The 19501-nt window shown below is 48.0% G+C and overlaps 1 protein-coding gene across 2 annotated transcripts; it reads left to right on the top strand.

Annotated features, from left to right (window-relative positions):
• Positions 1–3971: 3971 nt before the first annotated feature.
• LOC116271670 (transmembrane protein PMIS2-like) lies at positions 3972–19412 on the top strand. Of its 2 annotated transcripts, none has more exons than XM_031659636.1 (4): positions 3972–4557; positions 5177–5257; positions 18253–18366; positions 19216–19412. In XM_031659636.1, the coding sequence occupies exons 1-4, from the start codon at positions 4495–4497 to the stop codon at positions 19354–19356; spliced, it is 399 nt and encodes a 132-aa protein (XP_031515496.1). In that variant the 5' UTR covers positions 3972–4494; the 3' UTR covers positions 19357–19412. The 2 variants fall into 2 exon arrangements, with proteins under 2 accessions (XP_031515496.1, XP_031515495.1); XM_031659635.1 differs by having other exon boundaries at positions 4064–4700.
• The last annotated feature ends 89 nt before the right edge of the window (positions 19413–19501 follow it).

Below are 19501 nucleotides of genomic sequence, written 5' to 3'. Positions count from 1 at the left end.
TGTTTCTAGAGACACGGTCCCACTGTATTGATCGAGCTAGGTCTTGAACTCCTGGTCTCACACGATCCTCTCCCCTCAGCCATCATCATCTTACAGAGTGCACATTTTGTGCCATACACTGTTCAAAACCACTTACATACATTAATTTATTTAATCCTCACAATGAAATGAGAGATAAATAAATATTATTCCCATTATTATTCCCATTTTAAAGATGAGAAAACTGGTACACAGAGAGCTTTTGATTGCACAAGGTGATATTGCTAGTTAGTGGCATGGCGGGGATCCAAACCTAGGTAGTCTAGTTCCAAGGTGTGTTTATGTTCAGCCCATGTTTACTGAGCACCTACTACTATGTGTTGGGCTCTGTTCTAGGTGTTGGAGCTGTAGACAGTACAAATGAACAACCTCACCCCCATTAAGACATCTTTCCTGGCTGGGTGCAGTGGCTCATTCCTGTAATCCTTGCACTTTGGGAGGCCAAGGCTGAATGGATCATTTGAGGTCAAGAGTTCAACACCAGCCTGGCCAATGTGGTAGAACCCCATCTCTACTAAAAGTACAAAAATAAGCCAGGTGTGGTGGTGGGCGCCTGTAATCCCAGCTACTCGGGAGGCTCAGGCAGGAAAATCGTTTAGAACCCGAGAGGTGGAGGTTTCAGTGAGCCAAGATTGCACCATTGCACTCCACCCTGGGCAACAAGAGCAAAATTCCATCTCAAAAAAAAAGGCCGGGCTGGTGGCCTGCTTTTCCTGTAATCCCAGCACTTTGGGGAGGCCGTGAGACGGCGGGATCACGAGGTCAGGAGAGACTACATCCTGGCTAACACGGGTGAAAACCCCGCCTCTACTAAAAATTACAAAAAAAAAAAAACTAGCCGGGCGAGGTGGCGGTGCCCAGTCCCAGCTACTCGAGGCTGAGGCAGGCTCTGGAACCCGGGAGGCGGAGCTGTGAGATCCGGCCACTGCACTCCAGCCTGGGTGACAGAGCAAGAGTCCGCCCCCAAAAAAAAGACATTTCTCCCATATCTCCATTCTCTCTTACTGAGACATGGTCTGTCTCACCTTTCCCACCAAAAATTTTTTTTCAAAAAAGCAAAATCCTTTGATCACTCAGCCCCCTCAAGTTATGAATCTGGTTTTCGGTTTTAATTCCAGAGACAAAAAAGGGGGCAGAACATAGACCCATGCTACCATCTTGACAGTCTCCATCTCAGTTCCATATGATCAAGTCTCTCCTATCTTTAAAACAAACAAGCAAAATCATCATTCTCACCCTTTTGCATCTACCCTAGTCCTGCCTTTCTTGGCTCTTCATAGGCAAACTATTTTTTTTTTTTTTTGAAATGGAGTCTCACTCTGTCACCCAGGCTGGAGTACAGTAGCACGATCTCGGCTCACTGCAACCTTCACCTCCCGGGTTCAAGCAATTTTCTGCCTCAGCCTCCCAAGTAGCTGGAATTACAGGCGCCCACCACCACACCTGGCTAAAATTTTGTATTTTTAATAAAGACGTGGTTTCACCATCTTGGCCAGGCTTGTCTTGAACCCCACCCCTGTGATCCACCCACCTTGGCCTCCCAAAGTGCTGGGATTACAGGCATGAGCCACTGTACCCAGCCATAGGCAAAATTCATGAAGCAAATGTGTACACTGTCTCCAGTTCCACACCTCACACTCAATCCATGGCTCTCTGAAACCAGGTGTTGGCTTACAACGCCCATAGTGAAACTGGAACCCATGTCTTTCCTCAGCTGCACTGTTTCCTACTCTTTCAGCCTTGAAATAAACGTCTACATTGTCTATACGACCCCCTTTTTGCCACTGCCTGGATCCCTGCAGTATGGCCACTGCTTCTGCTGATTCTCTGACACTGCCCTTACCAAAGGAGCTAATTCATTCCCGCCTTCAGAGCTGGAGTACGTGTCTCAGGGCTTGACACATTTGTCCATGTGCTCCTTTCTAAGCCTGTCTTAGTTTGTTTGTTCCACCATCCAAGGGAGTTGCCAGCAACCAATACACATGCTTTATCTCACCCAACCTTCACATGTTCTGTTGTCCTGGAATATCCACTTGGTCCTTTGAAAGGCTCTGAACCAATTTCCTCCATGAAGAATATCCTGACTTCTGGATTGCATGTGTTGTCACTGTTCTTCTAACTACTTCTAGGTCCAGGACTGGTCTTACATACACAGGTTGTGTCTTGGACAAGCCATACTGAGGTCTACGTTTGTAGACTGCACAGTGTCATCTCCCACCCACTCCCAACTTCCTGAAAAGTGACTCCTCAAACCCTCTACTCCCCTAGAACCACCAGCTAAAGGAAGCATCAGCTAAAACCCCACAGTATTAGCATTCATTAAAAGCTCCTACCTGAATCAGCAATTACCATGGTATTTGAAAATGTTTTCTTTTCTTTTTTTTTTTTTTTGAGACGGAGTCTCGCTGTATCTCCCAGGCTGGAGTGCAGTGGCCTGATCTCGGCTCACTGCAAGCTCCGCCTCCCGGGTTCACGCCATTCTCCTGCCTCAGCCTCCCAAGTAGCTGGGACTACAGGCGCCCGCGACCTCGCCCGGCTAGTTTTTTGTATTTTTAGTAGAGACAGGGTTTCACTATGTTAGCCAGGATAGTCTCGATCTCCTGACCTCGTGATCCACCGGCCTTGGCCTCCCAAAGTGCTGGGATTACAGGCTTGAGCCACCGCGCCCGGCCTGAAAATGTTTTCTAATGGTGCATAACAAATTCCCACACAGTCATTCACTCACAGTTCTGTAAGTCAGAATGACTGCTTCTCTGCTCAGATCTACCAAAGCTAAAATTAAGGTGTCCACTGGGCTGGATTCTCATGTGGCGCTCAGGATCCTCTTCCAAATGAATGTGATTACAGCAGGATTCGCATCTTTGCTGTTGCAGTGCTAAGGACCCCGTTTCCTTGCTGGCTGTCAGCTGGGAGCCATTCTCAGTCAGAGGCTGCCTGGATTCCTCCCTACATGGCCCCGGCAACATCTTCATACCAGCAATGGAGACCTTTGCTTGCCTCGAATCCTCTTACACCTGAAACCTCTTTTGCCAGGAAGACTCAGTCCCTTTCAAGAACTCACCTCATTAGGTGAGGCCCACGAGGATATTCTTCCTATCTTAAAGTTAACTGATTTCAGACCCTACCTACGTCTGCAAGACACCTTCCCAGCGGTATACAGACTAGTACTTGACTGACTGGAGAAGGAGTGTGTACACCAGGGAGCAGGAATCTTGGGGTCATCTCAGAGTTCTGCCTATCACATTGGAGATTTCCTGTTTCATCGTTCCACTAGGTTGTGTTCTACTTTAAGAAAGACCTTCCCAGCCGGGCGCGGTGGCTCACGCATGTAATCCCAGCACTTTGGGACACTGAGGCGGGCGGATCACGAGGTCAGGAGATCGAGACCATCCTGGCTAACACGATGAAACCCCGTCTCTACTAAAAATACAAAAAATTAGCTGGGCGTGGTGGCGGGCCCCTGTAGTCCCAGCTACTTGGGAGGCTGAGGCAGGAGAATGGCGTGAACCCAGGAGGCGGAGCTTGCAGTGAGCCGAGATTGCGCCACTGCACTCCAGCCTGGGCGACTGAGCGAGACTCCGTCTCAAAACAAAAAAAAAGAAAGACTTTCCCCCCTTTTCCCCTTTTTTCTCTAGTCTTTCTGTCAGCATAAACCAAGGAATTCTTTTTTTTTTTTTTTTTTTAAATGGAGTCTCACTCTGTCACCCAGGCTGGAGTGTGCAGTGTGATCTCGGCTCACTGCAATCTCCGCCTCCCGGGTTCAAGCGATTCTCCTGCCTCAGCCTCCCTAGTAGCTGGGATTACAGGCACCCGCCATCACACCCGGCTAATTTTTGTATTTTTAGTAGAGACGGGGTTTCGCCACTTCGATCAGGCTGGTCTCGAACTCCTGACCACAGGTAATCCGCCCGTCTCGGCCTCCCGAAGTGTTGGGATTACAGGCATGAGCCACTGCGACCAGCCGGAATTCATTTTTAACTCAAGGCTTTACAATCCACTTCTGACATTACTCATTTTCCTCCCCTCAGTAAATTTCTTACTCTTACTGGGCGTGTCTAGTTTCTCTCTTCAGCAACTCCTGGGAGACCCTCCTGACACCGCCCATCCGCGCGGCCTGCAGAGAGAGATCAGTGGGAGGAGGAGGAGCCAAGAGCCACCACTTAGGCTTCCAACCAATCCCTATCAGAGTGGGCGGAGCCCACATCCTGATTGGCTGCACGCTCTGAGTCTTGGGGTGGGCTAGAATGGTGGGGCCATGCCTCCTAACTAGGCAGCCAATCAGGACGTGGGGTGCTAGTTTCTCCATTGTGAAGTTTCAGCCTTTGATGGTTTGGGTCCTGGGATTCTGGTTAGTACAAGGGGAAGCCTAGTGGGTCTGGCGCTCCGTTTTCAAGACACTCGGAGTCCGTCTTTGTCTAAGGGGAAAGGTCATGGCCCTGAAACCTTCTGCTCCCAATGAGCCCCCTACCACAGGTGATCCAGATGACTCCCCTACCACAGGTGGTCCAGGTGCCCCAGGTGAGGTGCCCAAAGAGCCGCAAAAGCCTACACAGACACCAGAAGAACTGGCATTTTATGCCCCAAACTACCTATGTTTGACCATCTTTGCTGTACTTTTATTCCCTCCATTTGGATTGCCAGCTTTGTACTTCTCTTACCAGGTAAAATAATGCCCAAGTCATAGCCCCTGTCCTTTATTATTTTTTTTCCTTTGAGACCCAGTCTCACGCTGTCCCCCAGGCTGGAGTGCAGTGGTGCAATCTCGGCTCACTGCAATCTCTGCCTCCCTAGTTCCAGCGATTCTCCTGCCTCAGCCTCCCGAGTAGCTGGGATTACAGGCACGGGCCACAGCGCCTGGCTCATTTTTGTATTTTTAGTTGAGACGGGTTTTGCCATGTTGGCCAGGCTGGTCTTGAACTTCTGACCTCAGGTGATCCACTCGCCTCGGCCTCCCAAAGTGCTGAGATTACAGGCGTGAGCCACTGCACCCAGCCTGCCCTGTCCTCCATTTGGCCCCTGCATCTGCTCCTGTCCTGGGACCTGCACAGGGGCTTTCCCTCAGTGACTGCAGATCTCCAACCGTTCTCCCCAGGGTTCCTAGACACAGAAACCCACATCTGTGCTTCAACCCCTACAGACTATGAAGGCCAACGAGAACAGCGAATGGGAAGAGGCTTACACCAACTCAGGCCGAACTGGTTGGCTCAGTGCATTTGCGGTAATGATCGGCTTAGGCATCATTTATGGCTTAGTCCTATTTTAATGAAGGCTAGGCATAGCAACCCAAGGGTCCGCTCCCCAACCGAGCCACTCACCAAAACACTAGCCTGCCAAGTCAGCCATTGAGCAAGAAACTCAACTGCTGAGACATCTAGCCAAGAAATCCTCCAACCAAGGACCTCAACATTCAAGAAACCCACCAACCTAGGAACACCCAGACCACCTGCCTGTGCTACTTCAACTCACTCAGCTCCAGAGCTGTCTTCATCCACCCTAGGGGTCCACACTTCATGCCCTAGATCCCTTTAACTCCTTGACACTGGGTTGTTCTTTCAGAGGAATCTTTAAACCAAAAAACTGGAATAGAATGTTCTGGTTTCCTGTGGGGGGTGTGTGTGTGTGTGTGTGTGTGTCAACATGCCCACGATTGTTATTCTGTTTCTGGGTCAGTGACCAGTGTCTCTGTTTCCCTGGAGCTGTTTCCTAGACTGTGAAAATCAGAATGTCCCAATGGGGAAGCCCACAGACATAGAATTCAGGCAGATGGGGGTTAAAAACTTAACTCTGACACTGAAAAACTGTATAGCCCTGAACAGATACTTTTCTTGAGCATAGTTCCTTTGTCTGTAAAGCAGGCATAATTGCCAATGTGTGGATGATATTTAGAAATCTGAATTGACGTTTATTCTCTAGGAGTCTTCTCATTTGAGCTGGGATTGGAGATGTCTAGTGTCTCAGAGCAGCAATAAGAAAACAGAAACCTCTTCCAGCTTCTGACATCCAAATGTCAAGCTCTTACGGGAAGAATGGAAAGTCCCCAAGAAATGCAAATAGCTTTGGCAGAATAGCTGATGAAGACCACCTCTCCCCCACTCCAGAAAGGCATTTGTTCCCATTCATGGAAAAGGGAATGTGGCCGGGCGCGGTGGCTCATGCCTGTAATCCCAGCACTTTGGGAGACTGAGGCGGGCGGATCACGAGGTCAGGAGATCGAGACCATCCTGGCTAACACGGTGAAACCCCGTCTCTACTAAAAATACAAGAAAATTAGCCGGGCAAGGTGGCGGGCGCCTGTAGTCCCAGCTACTCGGAAGGCTGAGGCAGGAGAATGGCGTGAACCCGGGGAGGGGGGCGGAGCTTGCAGTGAGCTGAGATCGCGCCACTGCACTCCAGCCTGGGGCACAGAGCAAGACTCTGTCTCAAAAAAAAAAAAAAGAAAGAAAAGGGAATGTGGAGAGAGATTAGATAATAGTACATCCATAAGGTTCCTGGAACCTGCATCTGAGGAAGAGGGGTATCAGAGATCCCAGCTGTTATCTGTATTCGCTCCTCACAGATAAGGCCTAGAAAGCCTCCAAGTTCTCAAAGAAGATATGCTACATGGTGTAGACATTTACAAAGAAATGACCTCAGACAGCCAAGGAGGATACCCCATGGCCCAGCCTAGTGAGAAGAAGGTGGCTTCCATAGGAATCCCAAGTGTCAGGTGGAGAGAGAACTATAGAAGAAAACTAGGGATAAGCAGGGAGCCATCCTGCATGAATCAAAACAGAGATCTAGACTGACACTGTGGGCCACAGATACCCAGGGGCTGCTTCTGATGCCCAAGCTTCATGGACAAACCCAAGTTCAGAACCAGATTAATATTTAGCACAATATTTAGCAGAACTAAGTTCCCACCACCATGGAGAATGGGGATTCTCAGTAGAAATTCAATGGAGCTGCTGGGGAAGAGACTGCTCACTGTCCCCCAGAGCCCATCACCTCTTTGTCCTGGGAACATTGCCTGGCCACATCTCAGAGGTTCCCCTCTGCAGCCATGAAATGTGCTTTGGTCCTGTGGAATGTGAGCAGAACTGACATGTACCACAAACAAAGCTGGCTTTTCAATGTTTCCTGGGACACTCCTCTAAACTCCTCCTCCCCTGGCCAACGGGACAAGTGATACCCATGTGATGATTTAGAAGGCCACACGTTATAGACATGGCAAAGCCCCCATTAGCCTGGGTCCCTGAATCATTCCGGGAACAGTATCCCTTCCCCCAACTGCCTCATGTGGTCAAGCAGAATATAGGCTACCGTGTCGACAAATGACATGCTTGGCCTGTTTCCACAGCCCAACCCACCCGAACCAGTGCAGATGCAGGAGAATAGAGTTCTATTTCTTGCACATCTGGGATTACAGCTTCAAGTTCATGCCCAACAGAGACAACCATCTTGTTGGGTGGTTTAGAGGAAATAATAATAGAAGGAAACAACAAAGGCCCTAGTCCACCTTCATTGTAACTGTTGTGATGCTGAGTTTGTCTCCTCCGTGGGCCTGGGTGTCTGGGCAGATCCCGTGTGTTTGTGGGACAATGCTCTGGGTTATGGGGATGCCTGGAGACAGGATGATGCCTAGTTGTTTGTCATGTTAGTGGATCTAGAGGGTTAGCTATCCCTGTCCTTCTCCAGATCCAGCCCAGGCGGGGCCTGTCACATTCAGCTGCAAAACCATGTCAGGTTAGGATGGCCCATGTCAACATAAGCAGGCAGACCCAAGTGTCATCTTGTGCTACAGGCCTCGGAAAGCCAGCCAGCCTCCTCTACTTCAGCTCCCAGACTTCATCCAACCTGAATTTCACTCTTGGGCATCCAATTGGTATTTAGCACCAAGTAAACACAAAATGAGGCCAGGCACAGTAGTTTGTGCCTATAATTTCAATGCTTTGGGAGGCTGAGAGAGGAGGATGGCTTGAGCCCAGGACTTTGAGACCAGCCTGGGCAGCAAGTCGATAACTGTTTTCTACAAAATTTTTCAAAATTAGCCAGGCGTGGTGGCACATGCCTGTAGTCTCAGTTACTCAGGAGGGTGAGGTGGGAGGATCACTTGAGCCCAGGATTTGGAGGCTGCAGTGAGTCATGATGATGCTACAGCACTCTGGCCTGGGGGACAGAGCTAGACTTTGTCTCTAAAACAAATAAGTGTAAAAAATAAGGCCAGGTGCAGTGGCTCACACCTGTAATCCCAGCACTTTGGGATACCAAGGCGGGAGGATCACCTGAGGCCAGGAGTTTGAGACCAGCCTGACCAACATGGTGAAATCCTGTCTCTACAAAAATATAAAAATTAGCTGGTGTGGTGGTGCACACCTGTAATCCCAGCTACTCGGGAGGCTGAGGCAGGATAATCTCTTGAACCCGGGGGTGGGGGTTGCAGTGAGCCGAGATTGCACCACTTCACTCCAGCCTGGGCAAAAGAGTGAAACTCCATCTCAAAAAAAAAAAAAAAAAAAAATCTTATCTGACTTTGATTGCATTACAATAAATGTAGTTATCAGTTTGGGGAGATTTAACATCTTTATGATAAGCCTTCCTATTCATAAATATGACATATCAAGCCTTCCTATTCATAAATATGACATATCAAATAGGACTTATACCTCTTTAGCTTTATTTTATGTATTATAAGCAATCCTTTTTTCCATTACATAATCTAAATTATTATTGGGATAGAAGAAAGGTACTGAGTATCCCAATGTTGATATCTTGTGTGGCGAACTTACTGAACTTTTTGGGTGTAATAATTCATCATTTTACACGCTTAGATTGTCTATGCTAAATTTGAATTATTTCTTAACAATTTTAATACCTCATTATATATGTATTCTTTTAGTTCCTCGGCTAAACCTTTCAGCAAAATATAAATTAGTATCATAACCTCGTTTCCGTCCTCATATGGGATTGTTCTATTGTTTTACTATTAAGTCAGGCAGTTGATGTAGATTTCTGACAAAAATTTCATCTTTTTTTTTTTTTTTTCTGAAGCAGACTCTGGCTCTGTCACCCAGGCTGGAGTGCAGGGGCACAATCTCAGCTCACTGCAATCTCCGCCTCCCGGGTTTAAGCGATTCTAGTGCCTCAGCCTCTATAGCAGCTGGGACCACAGGCGCGTACCACCACGTGGGGCTAATTTTTTGTATTTTCAGTAGAGGGGATTTCGCTGTGTTGGCCAGGCTGGTCTTGAACCTCTGGCCTTAAACGATCTGACTGCCTCGGCCTCCCAAAGTGGTGAAATTACATGCATGAGCCACCATGACCAACCAAAATTTCATCAATTTTGTTATGTTTTCTTCTATTCCTGGCTTGTCAAGATTTTTTAAATTAGAATTTTATGTTGAGGCTAGGCACAGTGGCTCACGCCTGTGTCCCAGTACTTTGGGAGGCCAAGGCAGGAGAATTATTTAAGGCCAGAAATTTGAGACCAGCCTGAGCAACATAGCTAGATCTTGTCTCTACTGAAAAAAGAAAAAAAAAATTAGCCAGGCTTGGTGCCTGTATTCTCAGCTACTCAGGAGGCTGAGATGGGAGGATCACTTGAACCCATGGGTTAGAGGCGGCAGTGAGCCATGATCACACCCTTGCACTCCAGCCTGGGCAACACAGTGAGACCCTAAAAATTGTGTTGAATCATATTAAATACTTTTCAGCACCTATTAACATGATCATATAAGATTTTAATTCAATCTTTTAACAAAATTATTCACAATGAACCATTCTTATACTCTTGGGAAAACTTTACTGGTTCACAATCTATTATTTTTATTTTTTATTTTTTATTTTTTTTGAGATGGAGTCTTGCTCTGTCACTCAGGCTGGAGTGCAGTGGCGCAATCTTGGCTCACTGCAAGCTCCGCCTCCCGGTTTCACGCCATTCTCCTGCCTCAGCCTCCCGAGTAGCTGGGACTACAGGCGCCTGCCACCACGCCCAGCTAATTTTTTGTATTTTTAGTAGAGACGGGGTTTCACCATATTAGCCAGGATGGTCTCAATCTCCTGACCTCGTGATCCACCCGCCTCAGCCTCCCAAAGTGCTGGGATTATAGGTGTGAGTCACCACGCCTGGCCTCTATTATTCTTTTAATATGTGATGGATATGGTTTGCTTATGCCTTATTTGGGTCGTATATAGTTTTCATTTGGGGGCTGTTCTCAGTCCTTTGCATTGGGGCAGTGCTGGCAATGCAGAATGAGTTGAGAAGCATTCCATGTGTTTCTGTGTTCTGGAAACATTTCTATGTCATGGGAATTAGTTGCTTCTTAAAAGTTGGAGTTGGCTGGGCGTGGTGCCTCATGCCTGTAATCCTAGTACTTTGGGAGGCTGAGGCGGGTGGATCACCTGAGGTCAGGAGTTCGAGACCAGCCTGGCCAATATGGTGAAACCCCATCTCTACTAATAATATAAAAATTAGCCGAGCATGGTGGCACACGACTGTAATCCCAGCTGCTCGGGAGGCTGAGGCAGGAGAATCACTTGAACCTGGGAAGTGGAGGTTGCAGTGAGCCAAGATCACGCCATTGCACTGCAGCCTGGGTAACAAGAGCGAAACTCCATCTCCAAAAAAAAAAAAAAAAAAGTTGGAATGAACATGCCTGCAAAATCTCCAGGGCCTGTAATCTTTTTCATGTAGTAGATTTTGAGTACTTTGTCTTCATAATGATGGTGAAAGCAGGAACTCTGGGAGTCAAGTGCAAGGCACTGTTATGAGCACCTTCGGAGTATTGATTCTTTTGATCTCCACACTAACCATATAGCCTGCAATCTTACAGCCTGAGGATAAAGCACAGGGAGCTGGAAAGACACAGTGCAGGTCTTACAGTGAATCCACTGAGGGGCCAGGATTGGGAACCAGGAAATCTGCCACCAAAAGCCATGTTCTTAAGCACTGGGTGGACAACACTGCCTCCCATCGACCGTTAGTAGCAATTCAATCTTTTTACCTGCTGGAATCACTTTTAATAACTTACCTTTCTTTTAACAAATAATTTTCATTTTCGACATAGAAGCTGACTTGAAGGAGCGCCCACTGGCCCAGAGTGGTACAACTTGAACATGAAAAATATTAATAACGGCCAGGTGCGGTGGCTCACTCCTGTAATCCCAGCACTTTGGGAGGCTGAGGCGGGTGGATCAATTGAGGTCAGGTGTTCGAGACTAGCCTGGCCAACATGGTGAAACCTTGTCTCTACTGAAAATACAAAAACTAGCCGGGTGAGGTGACAGTCACCTGTAATCCCAGCTACTCGGGAGGCTGAGGCAGGATAATCGCTTAGAGCCCGGGAGGCAGAGGTTGCGGTGAGCCAAGATGGCGCTATTGCACTCTAGCCTGGGCAACAAGAGCAAAACTCCATCTCAAATAATAATAATAACTATAATAGATTTAAATACACCAAATATATATCATACCTAATGATGAAGGACAGAACACTTCCCTATGAGATCAACAAGAAGGAAAGGATGTCTGCTCTTGACACTCCTATTTGACACAGTGCTGGAAGTTCTAGTCACTGCAAGAAAAAAAGGCAAACGGCCTGGCGCAGTGGCTTATGGCTGTAATCCTAACACTTTGGGAGGCAGGAGGATCACTTGAAACCAGGAGGTCAAGACCAACCTGGGCAACACAGCATGACCCCATCTTTACAAAAAATATTTAAAAATTAGCCAAGCATGGTGGCACATGCTTGTAGTCCTACCTACTCAGGGGGCTAAGGCAGGGAGATCACCTGAGCCCAGGACTTTGAGACTGCAGTGAGCTATGATCACTCCACATTGCACTCCAGCCTGAGGGACAGAGTGAGACTCTGTCTCAAAAAAGAAAAAAAGGCGTAGATTAGAGGAAGGAAGGAAATAAAACTATATGTCTGCGGGTGACTGAGATATAATATTGGTGTGTGTATGTCGCGTGTAGCTGATGCAAAAATAATTGCGGTTTTTGCCATTAAAAGGAATGACTGATGGGCGCAGTGGCTGACACCTGTAATCCCAGCACTTTGGGGGGGAATTTTTTTTTTTTTTGGAAATGGAGTCTCACTCTGTCACCCAGGCTGGAGTGCAGTGCAAGTAGCAGTCTTAGTTCACTACCAGCTCCGCCTCCTGGGTTCACCCCGTTCTCCGACCTCAGCCTCCCAAGTAACTTTAGGTTCCCACAGACGCACCTGCCACCATGCCCAGCTAATTTTTTGTATTTTTAGTAGAGATGGAGTTTCACCATGTTAGCCAGGATGGTCTTGATCTCCTGACATCATGATCCGCCCACCTCAGCCTCCCAAAGTGCTGGGATTATAGGCATGAGCCACCAATACTTGGACTTTTTTTTTTTTTTTTTTGGAGATAGAGTCTCACTCTGCCACCCAGGCTAGAGTGCAGTGGTGTGATCTGGGCTCACTGCAACTTCTGCCTCCTAGGTTCAAGCGATTCTCCTGCCTCAGTCTCCCTAGTAGCTGGGATTACAGGTGCCCACCACCATGCCCAGCTAATTTTTGTATTTTTAGTAGAGATGGGGTTTCACCATGTTGGCCAGGCTGGTCTTGAACTCCTGACCACCTACCTTGGCCTCTCAAAGTGCTGGGATTACAGGCGTGAGCCACCGCGCCCGGCCAATGGATGTATTTTCAATGCATGTCTTCATAATGCATGTGAAAGCCAACACATAAATGGGAGACAGTGAAGGGACCAATATGGTGGAAGGTTTCCATATTCCACTTGAAGTTGCAAAATATTCAATCTAGGTAGACTACAAAATGTTTCAATGTGTTTACCATAATCCCTAGAGCAATCACTTAAAACTTACAAAGATATATAGTGAAAATCACAATGAATAAATTAAAATGGAATATTAAAACAATATTCAAATAATCCAAAAGAAAGCAGGAAACGGGAAAACAATGAACAAAACACAGAAAAGGGGAAATACAAAACAAATAATAGTAGACCTAAAGCAAAACATACCAATAATCACATTTAAGGCACATGATCTAAACACACAAGTTATAAAATATTTTCGTAATGCACTTAAAAAAAAAATAGCCAGAGCCGGGCGCGGTGCCTCACACCTGTAATCCCAGTACTTTGGGAGGCCAAGGCGGGCGGATCACGAGGTCAGGAGACCATCCTGGCCAACATGGTGAAACTCCGTCTCTACTAAAAATACAAAAATTAGCTGGGCATGGTGGCGCATGCCTGTAATCCCAGCTACTCGGGGGGCTGAGGCAGGAGAATCGCTTGAACCAGGGAGTCGGAGGTTGTAGTGAGCCGAGATCGCACCACTGCACTCCAGCATGGTGACAAAGGGAGACTCCATCTCAAAAAAAAAAAAAAAAAATTTGCCAGGTTAAATGGCTCATGCCTGTAATACCAGCACTCTGAGAAGCCGAGGTGGGTAGATCACTTGAGCCCAGGAGTTTGAGACCAGCCTGGAAAACATGGTGAAACTCCGTCTCTACTAAAAATACAAAACATTAGCCGGGCATGGTGGCGCACGCCTGTAGTCCCAGCTACTCAGGTGGCTGAGACAGGAGAATCACTTGAACCCAGGAGGCGGAGGTTGCAGTGAGCCAAGATCACACCACTGCACTCCAGCCTGGATGACAGAGCAAGAAGAAAGAAAAGAAAGGAAAGAAGGAAAAGAAAGAAAAGAAGGGAAGGGAAAGGAAGGGAAAGGAAGGGAAGGGAAGGGAAGGGAGGGAAAAATAAAGGAAAGGAAAGGAAGGAAGGAAACAAATGATTACTTGCTTGGTGTTGGAGGGGATTGAGGGGATAGGGGAAAAGGGGGGGAACCCACACATTTGATCAAAGAACTCTTCTGTGTTGACTGTTGTGGTATGAGAGCAGAGAAAATGCACTGTGTTTTTCCTGAAACACAAGACTCAGAGGCCCACATCACTCTTGCCCCGAGTAGTGTTTTTCTCTCAAGATGGTCAGAAGGAATCTTTAAACAAAGATGATCAAGGAAATGAAGCTTATTTATAGGTCTGTTTTGAAGGTGGAACCAGGGATTCCTCAATTGGCCAATGACTTGAGTGAGTAGGAGGAGCCGTCACTCCATCATACCAATCAGAAGCCAAGTATTGGTTCCCACCCTATGACATACCACCTCCAATTGGCCAATAGAAGCAGAGAGAAGGGCTAGGAGGTGGGGCCTGCCTGGCCGCCATGGTAATCCCCTGTGGTTGGTGATCAACGAAGAGCTTCCATGTAGCACTGGTAGTGCCAGATCCAGGTGCCCTCCTGGGAATGTTCGAGGAGGGTAGGAGTAGGAGGAGGAGTGTTAGAGAGAGTAGAGGAGAAATGATGAGAGCAGAAAGGGTATCATAAAGGAACCTCAGGGGTGATACAAGTGGACAGAGACATATGTTAGAGGGGCAAGGGTTTAGAACAGGAAGGTTGCTGTACGTGGATGGAGAAGGAGTTCAAAAGGTCAGGAAGCTGGTTTCAGAAGTTGAGAGGTGTTCGAGGGAGACAGGGCAGGACTTTGTAAGGGGACAGAGAAGTAGAGACAGTGAAACCCCGTCTCTACTAAAAATACAAAAATTAGCCGGGCGTGGTGGCGGGCGCCTGTAGTCCCAGCAAGAGGAGTGAATAGGTGGTCAAATAAGGTCTTAGAGGAGCTAAAAGAGCAGGGAGTTCATGGGCGAACCGGAAAGGTTTACAGCAGGATTCATAGGGATGAAGTAAAGGATATTATAAAAGGAACAGTGAGAGAGCTAATAGAAGTTTTACTTTGGGGGGCAGAGGTGGGAGGATCACTTGAGCCGAGGAATTCAAGACCAGCATGGGCAACATAGCAAAACCCCGTCTCTACCAGAAGAAAAAAAAAATTTTTGTTTTTTTTGTTTTTTTTGAGACGGAGTCTCGCTGTGTCACCCAGGCTGTAGTACAATGGCAGGATCTCGGCTCATTTCAACCTCCACCTCCTGAGTTCTGCCTCAGCCTCCCGAGTAGCTGGGATTACAGGTGTGTGCCACCACGCCCGGCTAATTTTTGTATTTTTAGTAGAGACGGGGTTTCACTATGTTGGCCAAGATGGCCTCAAACTCCTGACCTCAGGTAATCCGCCCATGTCGGCCTCCCAAAGTATTGGGATTACAGGCGTGAGCCACCGCACCCAGCAAAAAACAAAAATTTTTTTAATTAGCCGGGCATGGTGGTGTGCACCGGTAATCCCAGCCACTCAGGAAGCTGAGGCAGGAGGATCACTTGAGCCCAGGAGTTTGAGGCTGCAGTGAGCTATGATAATGCCTCTGCACTCCTACAGCCTGGGAGAGCAAGACCCGGTCTCTACACACACACACACACACACACACACACACACACACACACGACAAAGAAGTTTTATAGGGTGAGAGTTTTATAAGGGAACGGTGAATTTATAATGAAGGCTTTATACCCAAACACAGGTCCAGTCACTCCACTCTTGGAGAGTCCAATTAACAAGAGCAAGTTCTGGTATAAAGAAGGTGACTTTATTCCAGAACTCAGCTGAGGGGAAGAGGTACAGGTTCCTGCCTTAGGGGTATTGCTTCAGCTTTCAGGACAGAAAGCAGGGACTTTTAAAGGGGGGCTTGATGTGAATGACATAAAGGTGGGGGGCAAGGAGGTGTGGGGTCTATGTGACATGCTTTGATGTCTTATCTATCAGGTGCTCTAGCTGTCACCACCGTGAGCAGAGAAATTGACCATTGTCTCAAGGCAATCTGATGGGAGAGAATTCTAGGGGTGCCTGATTTGTTTCAAGGTTCAGTCTCTGGAACTTCTAAGTAAACATATAATTAGATAAGCTTGCCATGTAGGGAGGTTACAATTGCATTCCTAAAGAGCTAAGTAGGAGATGGGGGGAAAAGAAAAAGGAAAAAAAAAATCATTTTTTTTCTTTAAAAATGGGGTACTCTAGCCAGGCGCAGTGGCTCAAACCCTGTAATCCCAGCACTTTGGGAGGGCGAGGCAGGCGGATCACAACGTCGGGAGTTCAAGACCAGCCTGGCCAACACAGTGAAACCCCGTCTCTACTAAAAATACAAAAAGTAGCTGGGCGTGGTGGCGGGTACCTGTAGTCCCAGCTACTTGGGAGGCTGAGGCAGGAGAATCGCTTGAACCCGCAAGGCGGAGGTTGCAGCTGAGATTGCACCACTGCACTCCAGCCTGGGCAACACAGCGAGACTTTGCCTCAAAAAAAAAAAAAGGGGGGGTATTCAATTACAGTTTCCCACTGTCAAATTCCATTCCATTTCTATGGGATTTCAATGCCACATTCATGCTGGCTACTTCCTGCTGAAAGAGGGCATTGTGATTGATCAACAGAATGGAACTGATCCACTTGGAGTTGGAAATATTTATGAGTAGTTAGTTGGACTAATATGGCGTAAGGTCTGGAAAGTCTCTGGGAAAGTCTGTCTTGCATTCCCATACAGAAACTGAAACAGCAGAAAAATCCACAGCAGAGAAGTATGTCTATCATTGCAACTAGGGCCAAAGTTGTAAGGAGCTTCTGTCCAGGTGAGAGCAGTCCTCACCTGCAACAGGATGCCAACCACTGACCTGGTGATAATGTGGGGTCAGACATAGCTTTGATTTTTTTGGTGCATGTCTCTCAGGGCTATTGAGACATTTACTGAATTATCTGAGATGTGTACATTTGTCAGGCACATTCCCAGCTGCCAATTGTACCTGGAGCTCCTGTGGAGATATGATGACAGGGTGGCTAAACATATACATTTAACAGGTTACAAGAGGGGCTATGGGCCGGGTGTGGTGGCTCACGCCTGTAATCCCAGCACTTTGGGAGGCTGAGGTGGGAGGATCACTCGAGGCCAGGAGTTCAAGACCAGCCTGGTCAACGACCAGACTGATGAAACTCAGTCGCTACTAAAAATACAAAAATTAGCCGGGCATAGTGGTGCACACCTGTAATCCCAACTACTCGAGTGACTGAGGCATGGGGTGCTGGAGCCCAGGAGGCAGAGGAGCAGTGAGGCAAGATCGTGCCACCAGCCTCCAGCCTGGGTGACATAGTGAGACTTTGTCTCAAAAATAAAAAATAAATAAGAAAGGGCCAGGTGTGGTGGCTCATGCCTGTAATCCCAGCACTTTAGGAGGCGGGGGCAGGTGGATCACCTGAGGTCAGGAGTTCCAAGACCAGCCTGGCCAACGTGGTAGGGAAATCCATCTCCTAAAAGAAATACAAAATTCCTTTGAAGCGTAGTAGCATGCCTTGGCCGTCCCAGCTACTCAGGAGGCTGGGGGCGCTTGAGAATCGTTTGAACTCAGGAGGCGGAGGGTTGCGGTGAGGCTGGCTGAGATCATGCCATTTTTACTCCAGCCTGGGCGGCAGGTGGGAAACTGTGTCTCAATAAATAAATAAATGAAATAAGAAGGAAGCGTGCAGGAGGCCGAGGCATGATGGTTCCACACCTGTAATCCTAACACTTTTTTTTGAGGCCAGGTCTGGCTCTGTCGCCCAGGCTGGAGTGCAGTGGCGGATCTCGGCTCACTGCAAGCTCCGCTCCGGGTTCCGCCATTCTCCTGCCTCCAGCCTCCCGGTGGCTGGGACTAAAGGCAGCCCTTTTAGCCTTCCCGGCTAGTTTGTTCCTTATTTTTAGTAGAGGCGGGGTTTCACTGTGTTAGCCAGGATGGTCTCGATCTCCTGACCTGGTGATCCGCCGCCTCGGCCTCCCAAAGTGCTGGGATTACAGGCGTGAGCCACCGCGCCCGGCTAATCCTAACACTTTGAAAGATTGAGGCAGAAGGATCATTTAAGGCCAGGAGTTGAAGACAAGCCTGGGCAACATAATGAGATTCCATCTCTGCAAAAAAAAAAACACAATCAAAATGGCTGGGGTTGGTGGTGGTTTGTACCTATGGTACTACCAGCTATTGGGAGGCTGAGGCAGGAGGATTGCTTGAGCCCAGGAGTTCGAGGCTGCAGTGAATTATGATCATGCCAGTGTACTTCAGCCTAGGTGACAGAGCAAGACCTTGTCTCAAAAACTAAAAAGGATAGAGAGAGGTTAGAGGAGACATGGTGGGGGTTAGAGAAAGTCAATGAGAATTTTAAATGGGGTCAATGAAGATCGTATAGCTGCCAAGGAGAGATGAGTTAGGGTAAGTGGGGAGAGAGTGAGAAAGGATTGTTAGAGTTCAGAAGCCACAGTGAGACATAACCAACTCTCTGCCCCCCAGGTGTTTAAACTGATGTCTGATGAGGATGAGTCCAGCGACTACCTCTGCCTGTCCATCCTGAGCCTCTTCTGTTGCCTTCCCTTCGCCATCCCAGCCGTGATCTTTTCTTGCCTGGTGGGCACCTGCACCATGCCAATCCTCACCGTCCCTCTCCATCTCACCCCTGCCCCTGACCCAACTTCTTCCTTGTTCTCACTTCTTTTTTTTTTTTTTCTGAGATGGAGTCTCGCTCTGTCGCCCAGGCTGGAGTGCAGTGGCGCGATCTCCACTCACTGCAAGCTCCGCCTCCCGGGTTTACACCATTCTCCTGCCTCAGCCTCCCGTGTAGCTGGGACTACAGGCGCCCGCCACTGCGCCCGGCTAATTTTTTGTATTTTTAGTAGAGACGGGGTTTCGCCATGTTAGCCAGGATGGCCTCGATCTCCTGACCTTGTGATCCGCCCGTCTCGGCCTCCCAAAGTGCTGGGATTACAGGCATGAACCACCGCGCCTGGCCTGTTCTCCCTTCTGAACTAGGAGCCTGAGCAACACCAGCACCTTCTGTGGGTTCAGACCTCCACCCTGAGTCCTTACAGTTCCACAGCCCACCCTCACCCAATAACTCTTTTTTTTTTTTTTTTTTTTTTTGAGACAGAATCTCACTCTGTCACCTAGGCTGGAGTGCAGTGGTACGAGCTCAGCTCACCACAACCTCCGCCTTGCGGGTTCAAACGATTCTCCTGCCTCAGCTTCCTGAGTAGCTGGGATTATAGGCGCCCACCACCACGCCTGGCTAATTTTTATATTTTTGGTGGAGCTGGGTTTCACCATGTTGGCCAGGCTGGTCTTGAACACCTGACCTCAGGTGATCTGCCCACCTCAGCTTCCCAAAGTGCTGGCATTACAGGCGTGAGCCACCATACCCAGCCATGCAATAACTCTTTTATACTCATCTTTCCCTGTTCCCTCTCTCCTAAAACTCAGACAAAGAAGTACAATAAATCCAGTGACTATGAGCTGGCAGCCAAGACCTCCAAACAAGCCTTCTACTGGGCCATCACGAGCATCACTGTGGGAATCTTAGGCACCATCTTGTACACCTACCTATTATACTTACTTAGATAGTAAACTGCTTCCCAGCTCTTGGACAAACCACCAAATACACACCGCAGTGCAATTTACCTTGGCTCTAAGCATCTACTTGGGCTGAACGGAACACCTGCTCCTCAATGTCTGGAGTGCCAAGCTGTCTAAGATTAGAAAAACAAAA

This window comes from Papio anubis, chromosome 20 (assembly GCF_008728515.1).
Source record: "Papio anubis isolate 15944 chromosome 20, Panubis1.0, whole genome shotgun sequence".
Taxonomy (NCBI): Eukaryota; Metazoa; Chordata; class Mammalia; order Primates; family Cercopithecidae; genus Papio; species Papio anubis.
Note: the sequence above shows the minus strand (reverse complement) of the source record. Positions and strands in the feature narration are given on the sequence as shown.

Coding starts and splice junctions, on each gene's coding strand:
- LOC116271670 (XM_031659635.1), top strand. CDS start 4,470: ATGGCCCTGAAACCTTCTGCTCCCAATGAGCCCCCTACCACAGGTGAT. Junction 4,701..5,176: donor CTTTGTACTTCTCTTACCAG/GTAAAATAATGC, acceptor CAACCCCTACAG/ACTATGAAGGCCAACGAGAA. Junction 18,367..19,215: donor CCGTGATCTTTTCTTGCCTG/GTGGGCACCTGC, acceptor CCTAAAACTCAG/ACAAAGAAGTACAATAAATC.